This window comes from Pan troglodytes, chromosome 2, assembly GCF_028858775.2.
Source record: "Pan troglodytes isolate AG18354 chromosome 2, NHGRI_mPanTro3-v2.0_pri, whole genome shotgun sequence".
Classification (NCBI taxonomy): domain Eukaryota; kingdom Metazoa; phylum Chordata; class Mammalia; order Primates; family Hominidae; genus Pan; species Pan troglodytes.
The window spans coordinates 137,101,846-137,124,548 of record NC_086015.1 but is presented as its reverse complement, the minus strand read 5'-3'; the positions used below and the strand labels follow the sequence as shown (position 1 = coordinate 137,124,548).

The 22,703-nt window shown below is 48.3% G+C and overlaps 1 protein-coding gene across 1 annotated transcript in view; it reads left to right on the top strand.

Moving 5' to 3' along the window:
• Window positions 1-22,703, top strand: part of RAB6B (RAB6B, member RAS oncogene family) — a 71,749-nt gene that overhangs the window by 11,499 nt on the left and 37,547 nt on the right. The window contains exon 2 of the mRNA XM_016941965.4: window positions 19,839-19,897. Within this exon, the coding sequence (XP_016797454.1) occupies window positions 19,839-19,897 (59 nt within the window). The remainder of the gene's footprint in view (window positions 1-19,838; window positions 19,898-22,703) is intronic.

Sequence of the window (22,703 nt, the reverse complement as noted above, 5' to 3'; positions counted from 1 at the left end):
GCCCCTTTCCATGCCTTGGAGAACAGAGACCCATCTTAAGCTGGCTGCACAAAAAGCTAAGGCTGAAAGCCAGGGGGCCAGAGTAGAGGCAGGCATTGCCATTTTGAACCCTCCCCTAACCCAGAGAAGGCAGCCTGTTCAGGTCAATTGGTGCAGCCCCCTGCTCACGGGTCAGCTCATGATCTGCTTTAAGGCTTGAAACCCCACCCTCTAAAGGCCTGATGACTTTTGCTCCCTGCCCTTCCTGTTCTTCTGCACAGGCAGTGCCCACTGGAGGTTACTGAGCACCACCTTGGTATTCCTTTGCCAGTGTAGCTGGTGCATGGAGTAATCCTAATTTTGCAGCATCAATGATTACAGCATTTTTCAGTCACCACCCTTGGCCTCTTTGAGCAGTGCCAGGTTGTCTGTGAGTTCAGGGTGGGTAAGGAGAGCTGCCCCCTCATCTTGGTGCTCAGCAGAGGTGGCTCTTCTGCCTGAAGCAGCTGGCCCAGAGAAAAACTGGTTTGGAAGGCTGGGCCACAAACAACACAGCCCAGCTTTGACCTGTTCCAGCCTCCTCTGGTCCCTCTGTTTCCCCCAACCCTGGGGCAGGCAGGAGGAGGACCATTTTGGCTCAGGATTGGAGAGCTGCAACTTTGGCCTGTGCACCAGAGACAAGTCCCTAGAGATAAGGAAAACCTTTCTCTCTGGGAGTGGCTGTGCTAATTCTGAGAAAGGAAGAGAAAATGTTCTTTTCTGACCCTGTCTGTGAGTGGGGGGAATAAACACTGCATAGACTAAACAGTAAGTGAGGCACTTAGAACACATTTCTTGTTTCTTTCCCCTGTTCAGTAAAAGAGGAGGGCTAAGAGGGCAAACAGGGGAAGCAAGGGGCACTGGGGAAGAGAGATCCATAGAAGTGCTGAGACCGAAGGGAGAGGCTCACAGACACTGCTTCCTACCAGACACAGATGGGGGCTTGTTGGCCATGCACAGGGCCCTTGGGAGCCAGGGTGGGTCAAGCTCCAGGCAGGGTGCTGTCCATCCCAGGGTCCTAACCAAATTTAATTAAAGGCTGGAGGTTCCCATGAGCCACTGATGAGTATGGGGGCACAGGACGATGTGACCAGTTCTGTGTTTGCATGGAGGACAAGATGAGGAGCTCCAGCCCAGCAAAGCAGGGGAAATGAGAAGAGAGAAAGGCTGTTACCTTGCCTTGGAGGTTGAGGGAGGGTGTTTTCCAGCACACTGCCTCTGTGCTGCCAGCACTGGCTTTGAGGAGCAGACTGAGCTTTGTCTCTTCCTCCCCAAGGCTGTCTGGCTCTGCCCCACTGTGACCCTGCAGTTCCCAGACTGTCTCTGGGCTGCTGTGAGTAGAGTCAGGTCTTGGCACTAGTGATCTTTGTTTGGTTCTGCACTTCTGTGAACAGAGCAAACCTCCAAAGGGTTTCTTTTGGGGGAGAAACCACTCCCAAATTATTTTAAGGATATTAACAAATCCTACTTGTAGCACCAAGATCTGGAAATTCTCCCCTGATTCTGATTCATTAAATTCCTCTCCCTCCCCTACATTCAACCCAAACACTGCAGGCTGCTGCCCAGATTAGAAGTGAACTGGAGACCTGAAGAGGTACCTAGCTAGCCACCTGACCCTGACTCTCACCCACCTTCATCAGAAGAGGATAGCACCCCAGATGTTGGGCCAGAAGAACTCAGCTCCTCTCCTGCCTCTATCATGTAGCAAGAAGACCACTCTCAGCTGGAGTTGTGGCCTGGGCAGCTGTGTCTGCTGGTCCTTCCACCTCTGCCTGGGGGAGGGCTGGGTGTGATGTGGGAGAACTGGATAAAGCAGCATGCAGATGCCCAGTGAAGCACACAGGCAGGACTCAGCCTCTGCCCAGGCCAGCTAGGAGCGCTTTAGTCTCAAGGCAGAGACCTGTGAGGTTTTGTTCCAGGTGATCAGCCCGGTTCACCACAGTGGAAGAAAAGGCAGAGGTGGAGTAAAGAGTAAAGGCTGCATCTCTTAGGAACCTGACTGAGATGGTGTGGTAGACACAATCTAAGGTGACCCCAGGTGAGTCACACCCTTGCATAGGCTCCTCCCCAGACTGCAGATGGAACTTGTGACTTGCTTGTAGCAAATATAGTGTGGCAAAGGTGATAGGTGGCATTCCTTCAATCAGGTTATGTTGTATGGCAAAGGTTCAAAGGTGAGGGGATAGTCCCTCCCATGATTATGTTTCTTTATGAGACTCCTCTTGCTGGCCTTGAAGAAGTAAGCTGCTGTGCTGAGAGAGGGCCTGTGAGGGGGTCATGTGGCAAGGGATGTGGGTGGCCTTCAGGAAATAAGAGCAGCCCGTGGGGGGAAGTCCTACAACTACAAGGAACCAAATTCTGTCAACAAGCACACAAGCTTGGAAAATGACTCCCTGATCCAGAAAGAAATGTAGCCCAGCTGACACCTTGATTACATCCTTGTGACATGCTGAGCAGAGGATCCAGTGAAGCCATGTCCAGACTCCTGACCCATGGAAATATGACATAATAAATGTATTAATATATTGTTTTAAGCCACTGAATTCCTGGTATTTGTAAAAGCAACAGATAACTAATACAGATGGGGTGAAGATTTTAGAGGAAGGTGACACCTGAGATGGCCTCATTTTACACATAAGACATTGGAGTGTCCAGGAGGAGCTGAGACCTGTCAGGTTAAGTAGCCAGCCTGGTCCAACCTGTGAAGCACTCATTGGGGTCAGGCCCTGTTTCTTGATCTGCTATTGTTCTTTCTTCCTGTTCTGTCTTTGTGTTCTGAGTAAACCCTCCTTCTTTCTAGGCCTCAGATTTTTCCTCTGTGGCATGCAGGGCTAGACCACATATTCTCTAGGCCCTTCTTGCCATGACGTGATTTTCTGAGGTCACTCTGATCATCTGTGATCCTTCTAGAAGCTGGGCCTCCAGGCCTTAGTGTGGTTCACTCTCTGCTGCTCCTTGGCACTTCCCATGTTGTGTGTTTCCATTTGGGCCTCATGACACAGGGACACATTGGTAAGCCTTCTGGGCTCAGATTAGTGGCAAAAGCAGGAGTAAGAAGAGCAGTCTCTGAGGTCAAGCCCTTGGCTGTGCACCGAAAGAGATAGTGTCTGGCCATGACCCTGGTGCTGTATGATCCTGGGCAAGTGGTCCCTCTTCTGTGGCCCCTCTTCACATCTCCTCTGATAAGATCAGCTCCAGTCTCCTCTGTGGCTCATCTGTAGTGCTGCTTTTGAGAAGGGCTAACCTTAGGAACCAAGAGCTCGCAGCATGGGGACAGGTGAGCCTGGCCACCATCTCCTTGCCCTGGTGCCCAAGCATCCAAGTCCAGTGGGGGATATGTGGACATTGACGCAGCTCCCCTTGATCCATCCCCCAGCCTGGCCCTCTGTTGACCCTGATACCTGACCAGCAGTCTCAGTCCATAAGGGCTAGAGACACAGTGGGCCTCCTGGCCTGCTTGGTGGTCCTGTGCCTACTCCCGGGTCCAGGGTCCTTGGGATCTAAGTGTATTTTCCACCCCAGAGTCAGTGGTCTTCATCTCTTAAATTTCACTGGAAAGGCCATCACTACTCTTGAATCAATCCTGAGCAGGTGACATTGAGTCCTTCTGGGGGCAGGAGGAGAGTTCTTTCTGTTGACTGAATGAGAGGTCTAGAAGTTCACTCTGCCCCTTGTGCTCCCCTCACCACCTGGCTCTGCAGGGGCAGGGGCAGGGCCTGTGCCCTCCTCCTTGGCAAAGTAGAAAAGTTGAGCAGCAGCGAGCAGGCTGTGTGAGGGTGTATGGAAGGACAGGAAGAGAAGCTGGGGCTGCAGAAGTGCAGGGACAGCTCCCTATGTTCATGGAGACTGCAGGGCTTCCTGGGTTAGCAGGTCAGCACTATGGCTGCCAAGGCCAAGGGTTCCTCTGAGAAGGGGGCACTGAGAAGCATCCGGGATGATGCCTTGCCTGCATCAGCCTGCAGTCTAGAGGCCTCCTTCCACTTACCTGAGCAAGCTTTGTCTCATGGCGAGGGCACAGCTGTGTCATCATTGTTGGGTGTTACGGGCCCATTGGCCTTGTCACAGACCTTCTGACTGGGTCTCAGCTGACAACATGGGAAACACAAGTTTCACTCTCAATACTCTGTCTACTCATTCTCCCTGCCTCAGCCTTCTTTTCCTATTACTGAGTCTTTTAACATCAACACTACCAGCAGTTAAGCCTTGGGTATATAAGCCTTGGGTATTAAAGCATATACATTACTTTGCCAAACTCCATGCTGGTTGGATGGTCCAAGACTTCTGTCAGTTAAATAAGCTACCAAGTTACATTAATACTAGCCTTGTCAAAGATCAGATGGTGGTGGGAATTTAACTTCCTCCTTCTCTACAACTATGCATACTCACTGTGAATTAATTCTTCACAGCACCCATGCAACTGCTCAAATGCACAGGCAGGATTGGCCTGTGTAGGGTCTGGCCAGAGTTGGGTTGAGCCTCAAACCAATTGAAATAGACTATATTCTGCCTGCTTCAGTCTAGCTCTCCAGGGAAGCTATGGCAGAGGGTAACTGTGTGTGCTAAGGGTGTAGACTCTTGTTCTCTGAGCTATGAGAATAGGGTGGCTAGCATTCAAAGCTAGCTGGTGCTGGTGCTGCTCTTGGGTCCAAGAGGAAAGATCTTGCTCCTTTTTGAAGCTGCCAAGTGTATGTGAGAAGGCTTAGCAAGGCAGAGAGGATTCAGAACATAAGTGAGCTGACCATGGAGGTATGCAGTCTACACAAGCTGTTTGGTCAGATCTCAGGTGATTTTCAAGTAACCCTGAAGGTATTGCCCTTGACTGTCAGTCCTCATAGCTAAGACACCGGGGAACTAAAGAGTTCCTACCATACCAGGGCCTCTGATGCCTGCTGAGTTGAGCATGTGTGTATGTGTACTTGCATGCATCTCTGTGCATGTGCAGACATGGTGGTTACACATGGACCCTGGCCACTGAATTGATTGATCCAGGCTTTCTCTCTCTCCTGGCCTGTGGTTAGAAGGGCGCATAGCAGTTCTCCAGTGCCCAGCTAAGTCTTGATCCTTCGTGAAGCCTGAGTTGATGCCAAGTACAGTTATACTCTAGTTCCTTAGGAAAATTTCATGCTGACCAGAATGTTTAATTAGTCAGAACAAGCCATTTTCTGAATGTGCTAGGAATCTAAGAAACATGGATGTGTGCGTGTAATTAAAATAATTTTTTCTCTAACTTTTTATTTTGACACACTTTTGGGATTATACAAAGACTTTACATATGCCTTTCACCCAGATTCCCTGAATTTTAACTTGTTACTGCTTTCATAGAATTCATAACAATTCTGTGAGATAGGCATTTTTGTCCTTATTGGATATATGAAGAAAGCTGAGCCTCAGAGAGAATAGGAACTAACCCAAGATCACACAAGAAATGAGTGGCAGAGCCAGGATTAAAACCCAGGTCGGTCAGACTTTAGTGCACATGCTGACCACATGTGATGTAAGTGTGAATGTGTGGGTATCCTGCTCCTTCTGCCCACAGAGATTTCTTTCTTGTATTATTGATCTGCTAGCAGTGAATTGTCTCAACATATGCTTTTATTTCACCTTCATTTTTGAAAGATTTTTGCTAGGTATAGAATTCTGTGTTGACAATATTTTTCTTTTAGTATTGCAAAGGTGGCACTTCATTTTCTTCCGGTTTGCATAGCGTCTGACAGGGTAACAGATATTTCTCTATGTTTTCTTAGGTCTGTGATCTAATATATTGTTGCTAATTTTGTTTAAATAGTCAATTATCTTTTAAAGAGACTCAAATAATAGAAAGATCTTACATACACATGTAGTGACCACTTCCTATGTTCGTCATTCCATTGTATAAATCCGCATTTCCATCTGGTTTCATTTCACTTCTTCCTGAAGGACTTTCTTTAACATTTCTTGATGTGAGGGTCTGCTGGCGATGAATTCTGTCAGCTTTTGTATGTTTGAAAAAGTCTTTATCTCACTTTTGTTTTTGAAAGATGTTGTCCCTGGACATAGAATTCTAGGTTAACAGGTTTTTTTCTTTCAGTACTTTATAGATATTGCACCATTGCCTTCTTGCTTGCATTGTTTCTGAGGAGAAATCTACTGTCCTTTTTATGTTTGTTTCTCTGTACATAATGTGTCTTTTTTTCTCTGACTACTTTTATGATTTTTTTTGTCACTGACTATGCAATTTGACTAAGATGTGCCTTGCTGTAATTTCCTTTATGTTTCCTGTGCTTGGGATTTTTGAATCTGTGGATGTATAGTTTTCTTTAATTTTGGAGTATTTTCAGTCATTTCTTCAAATATTTTTTCTGTCACTGCCTCTCCCTTCATCCTTTGAAGACTCCAATTACATGGATGTTAGACCACTTGACATTATCGTAGAGCTTACTGGTGTTCTTATCATTTATTGTCATTCTTTTTTCACCGTGTTTCACTTTAGGTAATTTTTATTACTGTCTTCAGGTTCATTGATCTTTTCTTCTGCAACATCTAGTCTGTTTAATCATGTCAGCCAGTGTAGTTGTTACCTCTGGAAGTTTGATTTGTGTCTTTGAAAATCTATTTTTTACCCTGTGTAACTTCTTAAACATATTATACTATATGTTATTATACTAAGATATAGTATATAACATATATCCTATATATAATAACTAAGTTATATATAATATATATTATATAACGGTTATAATATATAATAACTATTTCTTAATATCTTTATCTGCTAATTATAACATCTCTGTCAGTTTGGGGTCGGTTTCAGTTGATTGTTTTTTCTGCTCTTTATGAGTCTATTTTCTTGCTTTTTTACATGCCTGATAATTTTTTATTGGATACCAGACGTTGTGATTTTTGCCATGTTGTGTGTGGATAGTTTTTCTGTTCCTATAAATATTCTTAACATTTGCTAGCTATGGCCAGAGTAGGGCTCAGTGTATGGCTAATTATTACCCACTGTGAGGCCCAGCCCTTCTGAGGACTCTCCCCAGCATCCCGTAAATGATGAGACTTTCCACTCTGGCTGCTGGGCAAGAGCACTGTCTCCAGCCTGGTGTGGATGCCAAGCACTGTTTCCTCTAGTCCATTTGGGCAGTCTTTCCCCAGTCTCAAGTAGTTTCCTCATATACATTTGCTGATCAGTGCTCAGCTGAAGGCTTGAGGGAAACCCTTTGCAGGTCTCCGCCATTCCCTTTCTGCATCTCCCTCTCTCTGGTATTCCATCTTCTGAACTCTAGCTGCTATGTTTTCTCTGAGCCTCAGTCCTATCCTTTCAACCTAGGGTTTCCAGTGGGTTTCACCTGGGTCCCCACTCCCTGTGCTGTGGCCTGGAATTTTCTGAGGGCAGTAATCTGTGGGGCTCCCCTCCTTTGTTTCGTGTATCTCAGGGGTCATCATTACCTAATATCCTGTGGCTTGAAAATTGTTGTTTAATATATCTTGTCTGTCTTTTGGTTGTTTCAGGTTAGAGGCTAAATCTGGTCCCTGTTACTCCATTTTGACCAGAGCTAAAGTCTTGGGACCTTTTGTGTGTGTGTGTGTATTCATTTGTTTATAGGGAACATCAGTCTGGGCAGGCAGTGTTGCGTGGTCTGGTTATCAGCCTTGATTTTCATCTGGGATGTTCATCCAGTTGATTGTATAAATATGTAGACTTGCCCTCTAGGTGGCAACAAAATTTCTGCACTCCAGACTCTTTTTGAGAACTTTCTGCTGCCCAGCTCTTATAAAAAGCTCAATATTGGCAATTGATATAGTTTTATCTCCTGAACACTGTGAATCTTACCCTTGGTTGTGCTTCTTTTTTTCCCCTTTGACTGCCAGGGAGCTTAGACAGTTTCTTAGTCTACCTTCAATAATTAGGGAAGATTTTTCAAGATTTTTTTTGTAAGCAAATTTGTGGTCCAACTTTCTCTTTTTAGCTTACATAATTTTTGCCTTATATTTTATCTCTCTCAGCATTTGTAGTTGTGAATAAGAGAGAGAAACTCTCTCTATACAGCAGATTTGAGCAAGCAGTGAATGTATTAGAGGAATGATTGGGAAGTTCATAGAATCCTTGGGAGGGTCAGAGATCTGGGCTTGGAGCAGCAGCCCGAGTCATATAGAACTGGTCCGGGGGAGACACAGCTCCTATGCTGTGTTCTGGCAGGTGCCAATGTTGAAATGCATGTCATGGCTGCCCCTGAATTTAGAATACAGAGGGAATTCTCAGTCTCACCAGATTCATGTCAGTTGAATCTGGTAGAGTCTTACGTGAACATCTGTTGGGAGAAGCCTCAGTTATTTGCCTACAAAATAGCTGCAGAGGAGGCTCCTACACTGGGGAGAATGGTTTTGGACCTCCCCAAACACAGTAGGGGTATTCAGCGGGATTGGGAGGCTATTCATTGTTATTGATACATAGCTACTTTATTCTGATACTATTTTAAATAATTACGTTTTCAAATCTTATTTTCATGAGTCGTAAGTACAAGTACTCCTTGTGCACAGTAGTCGCATGCTGGATAGTACTGCCTCTCCCTCCACACCAGTGCGTTCGGTTCTCCTCTGCCTGATTTTGAAGCTGGGGTTGACTCTTGGCTCCAGCATTTCTTAGGGTAAGGTAATGGGATGCATTCTGTGGGCAATGTACCCCAAGTCATTAGTCCTCACAGCAGACTTGGCTGTAGCAGGTAGGGAAATGGATTGTCCCTAGTGCCCTGAGTGTCTGCTTCAGGCTGGGGGACAAGAAGAAATCTCAAGTCAGGTGTGGACTCTCAGTTTAGAAGCCCCAGGGCAGGGATGATTTGCAGTGTCCTGAGAGCTCATAAGGCTCTGTGGGAGTATGGAAGGGCTGAGGCCAAGACTGGTGTGCAGGCTGGGCCTGGGGGCTTTGGAAAGTGAAGAAGAAAAGCTGGAAATATCAAGTATATATTATTATTAACTGGAGTCACCATGCTGTATAGTGCGTCTCCAGAACTTCTCTTATAACTGCAAATTTGTGCCCTCTAATCAGCATTTCCTCCATTTCCCCACCTCTGACCCCTGGTAACCACCCTTCTACCCTGTGCTTGTATGTGTTCTACTTTTTTAGTTTCCACATATAAGTGAGATCATGCAGTATTTGTCTGTGTCTTGTTGAGTAGATCTTAAGTATTCTTAACACATGCACACACACACACACGTGTAACTGAAGTAATGAATATGTTCATTAGCTTGATTGTGGTAATCATTTCACAATGTATATATAGTCATGTGCTGCATAGCAATGTTTTGGTTAACGACAGACCACATGTATGAAGGTTGTCCCATAAGATTATAATGGAGCTCAAAAATTCCTGTTGTCTGGTATTGCCTATGCTATACTTTATGTTGTTATGTTTAGAGTGTACCCCTTCTACTCACTTTTTTTAAAAAGGTAACTGTAAAACAGCCTCAGTCAGGTCCTTCAGGAGGACCTCCAGAAAGCAGTATTGTTATCACAGGAAATGACAGCGCCGTGTGTGTTACTGCCCTTGAAGACCTTCTGGTGGGAGACGGAGAGGTGGAAGACAGCGATATTGGTGATCCTGACCCCATGTAGGCCTAGGCTAATGTGTATGCTTGTGTCTTAGTTTTTAACAAAAAAAGTTTAAAAGGTAAAAAAAAAATTAATAGGCAACATATAGAATAAAGATATAAAGAAATAATTTTTGCATAGCTGTACAATGTATGTATTTTAAGCTAAGTGTTATTACAAAAGAGTCAAAATGTTGAAACAAATTAAAAAGTTTATAAAGTAAAAAATGTTGTAGTGAGCTAAGGTTAATTTATTATTAAAGAAAGAAAAATATTTTTAAATAGATTTAGTGTAGCCTAAATGTACAGTCTATTGTAGTGTAATGTCATAGGCTTTCACATTTACTCACCACTCACTGACTGACTCACCCAGAACAACTTCCAGTCCTATGACTCTGTTCATGTTTTATGTTTTTTACCATACATACTTTTACTGTACCTTTGCTGTTTAGATATGTTTGGATACACAAATACCACTGAGTTACAATTGCCTACAGTATTCACTGCAATAATGTGCTGTGCAGGTTTGTAGCCTAGAGGCAATAGGGTACCATTATAGCCTAGGTGTGTAGTAGGCTGTACCATCTAGGTTTGGGAAGCATACTTTATGATGTTTGCACTACGGCAGAGTCACCTAATGATGCGTTGCTCAGAACTTATCCCTCTAATTAAGCAAAGCATGACTATTGATAGATAGATGGATGACCCTTGAACAAGATGGGTTTGAACTATGCATATCCACTTAAAGGTAGATATTTTTCAGCAAAATTCACACCAGTGTGCCTGCCTGTCCTGCCTCCCTGTCCACCTCTTTCACCTCTTCTCTGCCATTTTTGAGACAGCAAGACCAACCCTTTCCCTTCCTCCTTCTCTTCAGCCTATTCAACGTAAAGACAATGAAGATGAAGACCTTTATGATGATCCACTTTCACTTAATGAGCAGTAAATCTATTTTCTCTTCCCTATGATTTTAATAACATTTTCTTTTCTCTAGCTTATCTTAAGAATAGAGTATATAATACATATAACACAAAATACCGGTTAATCAACTGTTTATGTTATCAGGAAGGCTTTGGTCAACAGTAGGCTATTATAATAGTTAAGTTTTGGGGGACTAAAAAGTCATATGAGGATTTTTGACTATGCAGGGTATCAGTGCCCCAACTCTTGCCTTCTTCAAGGGTCAACTCTCTATAAATTAAAACATCACATTTTACACCTTGAATATATACATTTTTTTGTTTATTGATTGTACCTCAGTAAACCTTGGGGTAGAGGCAGGAAGAGAGGAAGCTAGAGAGGAAAAGAAGAAAACCAAAGATGATAGCACCTTTTGCAGGGCAGGAGAGGGGGCCGAGCCCTCCTCTGTGGCGGCCGGGGCTTTGGTCAGGTACCTGAGGATGGGGCCTCTCCCAGCCCAGCTGTGCTGGCAGCACGTTTCTCTGGAATTTGCCTCTTTGTGTTAAAGGTGGAGCCTCTGGGGGAAAAAAAGCAGGAGGAGGTCCAGGGTGTTGGTATAGGAAGGAAAACTGAGACTAAATCTTCCAGTCTCCAGCCAGTCACCCTGTGGAGCCCCAGCAGACCGTCATGTCCCCAGCAACCACAGAGCTGCTGAAAGTGTTCAGGAGGAGCTGGAGGACCAGCCATCCTGGGAACACTCCTGTCTAGAATCTTAGTTTTCGTGATGACAAGGGACCTTTATTTTGCCTTTCCTTTTTATGCTCTTGTCCATGTACTGTTATGTGGATGGGATCCTTTAGGATGCACTCGCCCTGTTCCTTCTTGCTGTAGTGGGCAGGCTTACTGGGCCCCCTGCTTGGATAGAGGAGATGGGGTGGGTGCAGGATAGTGAGACGGGGCACTCAGTGGAGAAGTGAGAGGGTCAGGCATCGGTCCGCCTCCTAGCTGGTGCAGGAGAAGGACCTGGGCCAGACCAGCCTGCGCCACTGTCTGGCTAACCCCTCCCTCCCTCATCTTCTTTTGACTCCTCCCTCCCCTCTACCCTCCCCTTTCCATCTTCTCTGGATCCCTGGGTGAGGCCCAGGCGGCTGAGCATCCTCTAGCAGAGGGAATTAACACACTTAATTAAAATGTCCAATGAAGAGCTTTGCATATTTCTTAATTACCATCTGAGTCTTTTGGGGGATGGTTTGAAATGGGGTTTTTCACGTGTTTCCTCATTTAGCCTACGGTGAGCCAGCCAGCCCCTCAGGGTCTAGTGGGAGCTGCCAAAGATGCATGCCCAGTTTGGGGCTGCCTTTTGGAGTCCAGGGTGGCAGGGTAGGGTGTGGAGCAGATAGCCCAGCTACCAAGCTTACCCACCTTTGAGGAAGAATAGGGCTGGACTTTCTGTTTGGTGAAAACAGAGCCAAAGGAAACAAGGTTCAGATGGATATAGCTGGTGTCTCTAACTGTTTCGCTTGTCACCACAGGGCCTGGGGGCCGCACCTCATAGTCAGGCCAGGAATGGTAGACTATGAGCAGAGGTTACGGGGATGGTGCAGGCCTCCCCCCAAGGGCCCTGTGCAGCAGGGATGCGGGTAGCCTGGCCTCCTTCCCAGCTGCATGGCAAGGGCCAAGTCCCTCTGCAGGTCCTTCCTAGCATTTATACCAGCAATTCCCACTTCTGTTCTAGAAACTGAGCTGATGGGATGGCTGAGTCAGCCGGGTCTCTGCTAGGACTGGGTTACTGGTCTGCACAATGAGGAAGCAGACTTGCCTTTTCAGCCCTGAGGACCACCTTCTGAAAGCTGCAGACATTATCTGAAATGGGCCTGGCTGCTGGGGGCCGTGGGCCGGGGATGCAGAGATTCTTTTCCTGGCTCAGGGACTGATTTCCTGAAAACACAGGCATCTGAGAGGTGGGCAGCCCACCAAGATGGCTTAGAAATGGCAGTGAGTTATGCCACATCTGTCCTGCCTGCCCTCTCCTCCCAGAACTCCTGGGGCCCTAGGCCCTGAGCCCAGCTCTGTGGACCCCAGGAGGATCAGGATCCCACTGTTTGGCCAGGAGCTCTGAAGAGCTGGTGTGTGTGGTAAGTGTGGATGCACAGCCGAGAGCAGACTGTGGGCCAGGGTTCTGGCTTGGCTCTGCGAGGGGCTAGCTAGTGGGTGGTACACCTTCTGCCAGGTCCTGGCAAACCCTCTGTGCAGTCTCTGGCTAATGTCTGTGCTCTGCCTCCTGCTCTTCCCAGTTTCTGGCCCTTACAGCAGCCTCTCCACCCACACCCACACCCTCTGTGGAGGCGACAGGGAGAAGAGCTGTCCTTCGTGGAGGGAGGCAGTGTCAGTGGAGGAGTCTGGGGACTTACCGCCCACTCAGCTTTCAGCCTGTGATGTGGGCACAAGACAAGACCAGAAGTCCTCATAGCCGCTGGCCCCAAAGCTGTGGGTGGATTTGGCGTCATGTGGCAGCTGTGGAGAAATGTGGGCAAATGATTTTAAGCAGAGGAATCTCAGCCTCACATGACTGTCGTTTCATCCAGTCCCTTCCCCGGGAATGTTGTTCCCTGTGACCCCCTCATCTCCATCAATCAAGGCTCAGCCCAAATGGTGCCTTTTTCAGGAGGTTACTGTGATTTCCCCAGTAGAGCGGCCTTCCGTTGCATGGGCCTCTCAGGAGACCCTTCCCGTATTGCCTGGCATTTTAGTATTTGGATCTGGGTCTCGCTTCACCACTGGATATGGACTGCTTGAGGCCAGAGGTGCATCTGCTTTGTCACTACAAATTCTGTGCCCTGCACAACAGGACTGGCACACAGTGAGCCCCAGTGGGTGTTTGCTGAGTGGCTGGAGAAGCCTCACTGGCCTCTGCAGCTACCTAGAAACCACCAGAATGTACAAGAATCTGTTTACCTGGGACCTGCCAGTGAGATGGGGGCCTGGGGCCCATGGGGCACTGGTGGAGTGAATGGCACCTGTTGGTAAGGTCCAGGTAGGCAGTGGTAGCTGATTGTGAAGGGCCAGCATCCAGTGCACCCTGCATTGGTGGGATTTCCAGGGTACATGGGACCAAGCTCCTCTGGACATCCCCATGGATGTGCAAGACCCCTGGGCCAGTAGTTCTCACTAGGGTAAGAAAATAACTGTTTCATGCTGATGCCAATAGTGAAAAATAAGCTTACATCTTTAGCACAAGGGATTGAATGATTATTGTTAATTGTTTTTTCTGAATGCAGTGCTGGCATTTGTGCTTTTGCTCTGACAATTATGAAGAAGGCTTTTATGAGTGACTGAATCCAAGGTGATTGCTTGGGGTCTGTTCCTTGTCCAGTTGTCTTGGGCTCAGGGAATAGCTCTAGCATCTAATGGTCATGAACCCAGGTCACAGGGAGGAGTTCTGGGCTCCTCTCTGAATCTGACCAGTCACTGTTCCTGTACCCTGCTCTCCTCCCCATTCTCTCCAGCCCCACCACCTCTGCATTGTTCACTGAGATCCTCCATCTCTGGCAAGATTTCTGCCCCTAGTCTGGCTTCTGTAGGCCATTCTGTAGCAGAGTGTCCCCACCCAAATCTTACCTCGAATTGTAATCCCCGTAATCCCCACGTGTCAAGGACGGGACCAGGTGGAGGTGATTGGATTATGGGGGCGGTTTCCCCCATGCTGTTCTCGTGATAGCGAGGTCTCATGAGATCTGATGGTTTTATAAGCATCTGACATTTCCCCTGCTTGCCCTCACTCTGTCCCGCTGCCTTGTGAAGAAGGTGCCTGTTTCTCCTTTGCCTTCTGCCATGATTGTAAGTTTCCTGAGGCTTTCCCAGCAATGGGGAACTGTGAGTCAGTTAAACCTGTTTCCTTTATAAATGACCCAGTCTCACGTATTTCTTCATAGCAGTGTGAGAATGGACTAACATGTTTTCTTTTTTCTAAAGCACAGGTCTGTTGCTCTGATTACCTAATGCTATGTAACAAACCACCCCAAAACTTAGTGGCTCAAGACAATAAAAATATTTACATCGCTCACGAATTTTAGTTTGAGTAGGACCTGGCAGGGAAGGTGTGGCTTTGTTCCATGCAGCACCGAAGGCGGCTTGAAGTCTGCCGGCTGGAGTCACCTGAAGGCTTGCTCACTCACAGGTCTGCTGGTTGCTGCATGCGTGTCTCCCTCCTGTAGGCCTTCTTGGGCTTCCTCACAGCATGGTTGCTGGGTTGCAGGGCTGGCTTCCAGAGTGTGTCAGTGTGAGTGCACTCCAGGCAGAAGCTGTGCTATTCTTTCTAAGCTAGCCTTGGGATTCCCACAGGGCCATTTCTGCCATAGTCACAGGCCTGCCCAGATTCACCCCGTGATGGAATGTCAGGGTTAGATTGTAAGAAGAGCACATGGGATGGGAAATATTTTATGAGCCCACTATGGAAATTATGAACTGCCACACCTGTTCACACCATCCTGCTGAAGATCCTTTCTGAAGCTCCCACTGCCCTTGGGCGAGAATCCATGCTCCTCCATGTGGCTGACATGGCCTGTGCCATGTGGCCCCTGCCCCTGCCTTTGTGCTTCTCTCTGTCTGCCCCTCCCTCCCTCCACAACTGGCCCCAGAGATGGGTTTGGCTTAAATCAACCTGACAGCCACATGGAGCTTCCATGAACAATGTTTGCTACTCACTCTTCCTCACACACTGTCTGGCTTCACTTGCCCTGAGATGAACCTCAGTCTGAGGGGCCTCCAAGTGTGTCCCCCATAGCAACCTAGCCTGTTGCCTTCTGTTTCTTCTCACGAGTGTTTTCTCTCCCTGCCTCTGTGCCTTTGCGCACATTGTTCCCTCTGTCTGGAATTCCCCTTCACCCCCACCCACAGCCTTTCCCAGTCCTGCGGCTGCCCTGCCTCCTTCTTGCAGGTGTCCTGACTGCCCGGCCACCTGCACCCCTGCCTTTGGGATCTGCCACTTTGCTACTGTCAGACCTTTACATAAACCAGCACAGCAGAGTGATGAGGCATCGACTCTGGCTCAAATCTGTGCTCCTATCCCAGCTCCACCACTTCCCAGCTCTGTGACCTTGGAATAATAACTAACTCATTGGATCGTGATGAGGATTAAATGAGAGAACCTAAATAAAGTGCCAAATTCTCATCTGCTGCTGAATAGAGGCCCAGTAAGAGTTTGAGTTTCCTCTCCTTCTTTCTAGCATCTCCTGGTAAATGCTCAGTAATGAATTTTCTCACCCTCATTTGGTTGAAAAAGGAGAAATGCATCTCCTTGCTTAATCATGTGGGACTAAACTACCAGAAGATTACAAGAACATTGCTGAGCCATGAGCAGAGAGAAAATAAAAAAGCTCAATAATGATTTGCCTGCTTATTTTTAATAAAACCTGCCAGTGGTGCTGAATCTTTGTCCTCAGAAAAAGCTCCTCTTTGCTGCAGTGGTGTCCGAGAGCTGCGGTAGAAGCACAGCGGTGTGACCTTGAGAACAGAGCTGGCAGGAGGACAGCTCCCGCAGAAACCCCGGCAGCTGTTGCGAGGCAGGGGGACACAGGAGGAGCTCCTGGCTCTTCCACCTGCCAGCCTGCAGGCCTGCTGGGATGCCCCGTGCTACTGCTCCTCTGAGGCTGAGTGGGAGTACCTGGTCAGGTGGCTGGGGATGGGTTCTGCCTACCCCTTATGGTTGGGGGACTGAGAAAGTAGCCAGGTAGATGCAGTGTGCAAGTTCTCCATTTGCAGGTTCTAGCACCTTCCACCCCGGGCAGTTGTTGAGGGCAGGTGTGGGCTGAGGAAGGGGTCTTTGCCCTTTAGAGGGGAGAGAAGCTTAGCACAGCACAACCCCTTACCCATCTAGCTCCTTCATGTGATACCATGAGCAGAGGCTGGGCAGAAATGGACAAGAGGAGCTCCTTTTAATAAGCTCTGCCTCAGGTCTGCAGACACTTCCCCAGAGACAAAGCATGGAGGACAAGGGTCTCGGATACCACTGCAGGGGCGTAACACACATTACCCTGGCAGAAGTGACGAGGGCATGGGTAGTCTTAGCGGGCTCTGAGGTGGGGAAGAAGGCTTCAGCTCCGAGAAATGAGAAAAATGAGCCTAGAGGAACAGTGTAAAGTCGTTGCCTTTTGCAGCAAAGCAAGAATGAGTCCCTCATCCATTTCAAGCCTGAGTTGGGGTGCTGGGCCCCAGATGTTAAAACCCTCACTTTCTGAGCCCTCCTTGTGCCCCACAAAGCACTTCCAGGGCACCTCAGTGACCAGTTTCTGACCTTTCAGATTGGATCAAGCCCCTACCAAGTGGGGAAAGGCCCCCAATTCCAGACTTGGCCTGGGACGGGCTGTTCCCTGGAGCGCCACAGCAGTGGCAATAATGACCTGGCAGAATCCTGAACCCAGCATGATCTATCAAGGAGCACCCGGATAAGAACTGAGCACCTGGTCATGCAGCCACATCCCAGCCCCACTCAGCTTTGACCCTGGTGCAGGAGCTGTCACCTTACTGCCCGTTGTGTGAAATGCGGATGACATTAGTGCCACCCAGAGTTGAGGGCTGGGAGGTATGGTACCCAGTGTTGCTGCAAGCTTCGGTGGGCAGGTGCCACGTCTCCTCTGTTTACTGTTCTCATGTCAATTCTGTGCCTGACTCAGCCCCTACTATGTGCCTGGAACATGCTCTGTAAATGCTGGGGTCATGTGTTGCCTATTATGGTGACTGCGGGAATGCATAGAAAATATCAGCTCTGGCCAGGACCCCACACCTAAAAGCTCCTCCTGCACAGTCCCAGTAAAAAACTTTCGGGGGATGTTTTCCTGCCACCTAGACCTGTGAGCCAGTGCTAATCCACTGCCAGTGGCTGGTGTCTCATGGAGAGGCACCTTAGCATTAGAAGGTGTTGCAGGGATTTCCAAGTTCTTAGCTACTCCATGAACTTTCTGTGCCCTTAGTGGCTTTTTGGGATTCTGCTTTCTCTCCTCTCTGTGCTTGGAGGCCCCGGGGAGAAGACACTCAGTGTCTTCCCGTCCATCTCCCCACCCTGATCCCTGATGCATGCACCTTTCCCTAAGGTGCAAGATGCAGAGCGTCGCTGCCTAGGGAAGTGACCAGCGTGCCCTGGGATGCCTCTCTTCCCAAGGAGGCAGTAACTTTCCACTCCCTTTCAAAAAGGAGGATGCCGTGTTTTCCCCAGTGCATCTGCCTCTTGCTAGTTCAGGGTTGCCCCACTTTCCCCTCTGTGGTCCTCAGCCAGGTGCCTGGGGCCTCATGGCCGCAGAGCTGATCCTCCAGGTATGGGAGGCCCCCTACTTCTCACCTTCATGTGAAATTTAAGGGGAGATTTAAAGCAGTCAGAATGCTCTTTATAGCCTCATTTCAATCAGAAGTTTAGAAAAGGCTGCTTCCAGGTAAAATTAGAAGAGATCTTGGGCACATTTCTGCTCACCCCAGAAATGTTGTTTTAAAAATGGGGCTGTTCTGACACCAGCTGGTACCCTACAATTCACTTCTGGCACTGACCACCCAGAGTTGGCGTGGTGGTCAGTGTTCTCCAACAAGGGCAGAATCCTGACCTGGCAGAATCCTGAAACCCAGCATGACCTATCAAGGAGGACCTGGATAGGAACTGAGCACCTGGTCAGGCAGCCACATCCCAGCCCCACTCAGCTCTGACCCTGGGCCAGGAGCTGCCACCTAATTGCCCATTGTGTGAAATGGGGATGACTTGAGTGCCGCCCAGAGTTGAGGGCTGGGGGTGGTGGTGATACATATATTTTTTCCATCTGATATTCTGGAAACTGCCTTACCTTGCTCAGTTACCTGCTGCCTCCTTCCACTTTTAAGCATTTCCCATGTGCCTTGTACTTTTTACCTGATTTAATTCTTACTACAGCCCCCTGAAGTCTTCGATGTTAATATACCCATTTTCAAATGAGGAACTGAGGTCCTGGGATGGTGATAACCTCAAGGTGACACAGCTGAAAAGTACCCCAATAGGATTTCAATCCAGCTAACCAAATCTGGGTTAAAGATGGGGTCTTCTGAATTTAGCCCAAACACAGTCAGTCAGATGCTCCTTCTGGGTAGAAGATCATCTTTCCCCTAGCAAATGCTGGCTGCTGGGAGCTGACTGCACTTGTCTGTTATGTGGTGCACTGTTGAGGCCTCAAAGCTGGTAAAGGGCCTTTGCCAAGGGGTCCTGTTGGCTTGTCCTGCTCCCTCCAGGGAGTGACCAGCCACCCCACCAGGCACAGCTTGTGGATGTACTGCCAGCCTGGGAAATGGGAGGGTGAGGGCGCTTTTGTTTTGCCTGCCAGCATTACCTGTCCTCCTGAAGCCCAGTGCAGAAAGGGCTCTGAGCCAGCACAGCTGGGCAGATTCCCCACTGAGCCTCCCAGGGCCATGGCAGAGACATGATAGGACAGTACAGACAGGCATCCGTGCAGGGCCCGTCCTAATGAATGTCCCTTGACTGCCCTCTTCCCCCACCCCAGATGGTTAGAAATGCAGCAGTTGGCATTTCTGTCACTGCCAGGCCCCAGGGGAGCTGCACAGGGTGAGGTCAGAAGCCAAATTCTACAATTTGGGAAATTAGCAGCATTTGTAGGATTCCCAAGAGACGTCCTGGTTTCTCTCAGCTGTTCCAGTTGTTCTCAGTTGGGGTGTCACTGCCCCTACAGGGCATTTGCAGATGTGTGAGTGAGTCTACAGTTGTCACAGTGACTGGGGATCCTCCTGGCATTTACCTAGCGGGGTTCCAGGTATGCTAAACATCCTGCAATGAGCTGGACGGTCAGATACACAAAGAATAGTCCTGTCCATGAGAGACATGGGGAAATGACATTTGCCTCCCCGCCCCTGGTTCCTTAGAAAGCCACTGTCCCCACCAATCTTCAGGCTGAATTAACAGGAAATAAAGGGCAGGCTTCCATTCCAGTGTATGACCAACAACAAGGTGTACATGGGCAAGTACGAGAGGAGCCTCCTGTTTTGCACCCACTTACCCTGATTCTTTATAGATGGTTCTTGCATCAGCTGGGTTCTCCTGGGTCAAGGAAGACCTGGATTTGGGTAGTGGAAATTCATGGGGCAGTGGGATACCTCCTCCTTGGCAGCACCCTGGTGCCTGGCAGGAACAGCCCTCGGCCCACCTGGTATAGAGACTCGGTGGCCTCACCACGGGGTCCCTAGCAGGGGCCTGTCTCCCACTTCTGTATTTCTGCAACTCAGCCTTTCCCCTGTGCTTTTTGGTTTTGTTATCTTTTCTTCAAATGCAGTGTGTTTAGAAGAGCCTAACTCAGATGCCATGACTGAACACCTCTCTCCTTGTTGTTTTGCAGTCGGGAAGACGTCTCTGATTACGAGGTTCATGTACGACAGCTTCGACAACACATACCAGGTGAGGTCCTGGGTGCTCACCCTCCATATCATCTGGCAGTGGCTGACCTCTCTTTGAAACTTGCTGAGCTGGGGTGGGAGTGGAATGGCCCTGGGTTCCCAGGGTGTCATTTCGCTATGGAGGAGCTTCCCACCTCTATACTGGCCCCATCCCTGTAAAGAGCTTGAGCCCTTCTGAAAATCCACCCCTCGGTAAAGGGAACATTTTTCAGAGGAAAATTCTAAAAATAGAGAGAGTCTGTGTTCTCTTGTTCCTCACAGGCAGATCCAAACCATGATAGTGTTTGGTTATTCAGGGGAGTCATCATGTGGAAGAGGAACAAGATGAAAATGAGAGTGTTAGGCGAACTTGCGCCTCATGCATGGTTGTAATGGTTGTGTTTGCTGGGACCTTCTCTCTCTCTCACCCCCGCCCCCCCCCCACACACGCACACAAACACACACACGCACGCGCGCGCGCACACACACACACACACACACGGTTGCTGAGGCACTTCCTTCCCTGGAGAGGCTGGTGTGATGAGCTTGCCCTGCCCTACATGGGCAGGAGGCTGGATGCAGTGACCTCTGCAGCTCCTGGCCCTGGAGGCGTAGTCTGGGGTCAACCAGAGGCCCAGAGGTGGTTCCAGGTGCCCTGAAGGCCAAGCTCTTGGGGGTTAATAACATGTCACTTTCCTGGCACCACTGGTGAGTAGGGAGGTTTGTGCAAGTAAAGTGAATTTTCCATGCAATTACAGCTTTTTGCAAAAGGCACCAAACTTAATCATTTCGACTCTTTTAAAGAAAAAAGGTGCTGTTTTCTTCCTTAGATAGAGACAAATGATAATGCATTTTTCTACACCAGTGGATTCTGTGAGATACTAATTCTAAGAGGTGTTGGTAGGTGTTACTTGAAAAAAAGTTGAGGTGGGGGGTGGTGGGTTCAGAGCTTGTACAGATTTAGGGAACACTGGGTGAACAAAAGTAAATCTACTGCTGTGCTGCAGGGCTTCTCGGAGCCTGACTATATCAGTGTATAGTTTTGATTTACTGAAAGAGGGATATAGTGTGTAGGATCTCTCAGATGTATTTGATCATGGAATCCCTTGGTCATCGAGTTCTCAAAGGACAAATTTATAGAACACAGTGGGGACTGCTGTTCTAAGACGTCCCTCCTCCTTTCTGGATTTACAGAGTATGTGGAGCACAGCTCACTGCAGACTGCAGCTCTGTGTCTACTTTTTAGTCTGTCTGTCTCCCTCTGGACCAATTATCCTCCTTGCCTTAAATACAGCCCCTCTGTCTGCCTCTCTCTCATTTTTACTCTTTCTTTGCTGTGGTCTCAATTTTTACTTTACCTCTGCTTCTACTCTGCTATGGTCTGAAATACTGGCTAGCCAGTGGACTTGGTGAAACTGACCATAGGAATTGACAGAGGCTCTGGGAGAGGGGCCCTGGCTGATGTGCACAGCCTCAGGCGTGGACTGTGGGATGTTCACCTTGGTCACACTTTGTCTTTGTTGTATCCTCTCTGGGCCAGGGCTTTGTAGCACCAAGCCTGTCCTTCTAATGAGGGGAGTTCAACTGGATCGGTTTGAATTCAAGATGACAGCTGCAACAGACTTAGTTCTGAAGTCTGACTTGGTATTCATTTATTTTTGTGCATGCATGTGTGTGTATGAATGATCTCATATATTATTTTGATTTCTTACTATTAAGTTACATATAATGCTTCTTGTTAGTGTCCCATTGAAAACAGTGAGACTCTTGGTTGGTTGGTGTTCTTGGCAGTGGCAAGGGGTTGACAAAGGGGCCCCCCAGGCCTGTGCAGTGGGTCCCATTAGTATGGATCAAAGCCTCATCTCCTCCCCATGTCATTCAAGTTCCTCAAAATCTCGCCCTACCTCCATGTTCAGCGTCGTCTCCCATTACCTACTGTTTGTCCCCCATCCTGTGGTCCAGCCGACTTCCCTGCTTCTACTGCCCTTGGAGTGACACTGTTATGCCTCCACACTTTGACTCATGTCATTGCTTCTGCCGGAATGCCCTTTCCTCTCTTCTCTGCTGCGAGAATTCTCTGGATGCATCAAGGCCCAGAGCACATGTTTGGTCTGAGCAGTGAGGCCCTTTCATCCTCTGTCCCCTCCGTGACCATCTCTCCTATAGCATCATCCTCAGGGCTGGTTTAGCCTCTCAACTGTGTAGTAGCTCCTGTGTGCATCTGGCTCTGAGCTGGGCTCTGTGCTTGGCTGAGGCCAGGACCCTCTGGGACCCACCACTGCATTCATGAGTCTAGCACAGGGCCTGACCATAGTTGGTATCACCAGTGCCTGCTGGCACACACACAAAAAAAAACAGCATGGAGAGTTGGCCTCGGGTTTTAGACCCATCAGATCAAGAGGCCTCAAGGACCCAATGTGGTGACAAGAGGAGAGAAACCTCAGAGAGGACTGCCCTCCCCATCGCAGGCTTTCTCTTTTTTTTTTTTCCAATATTGCAGCAGGTGGAATTCCTTTCCCGGTGCTCTTAAAAATGGTAATTAGGCTGGGAGACCAGGGCTCCAATTCTCTGTATACAGAGGCTCATTTTAATGAATTCTCTGGAGATGGAGAAGGGGAAATGTTATTTTGTTTGTTTTTCCTAACATGGTGGCAGACGCATTCGAGAAGTAGACAAGATCCCCAGGGTCTTTGGGGATTCAGCTTACCTCACCCCAAGTTGTGCCCCTGCACAGCAATCACTCCCCACCACCCCTTCAGACATCCTTCCAGCAGTACAACCTGGCAGAGCTGTCTTGCCTTGATTGGCTGAGGTGCCCAGACAGTTCC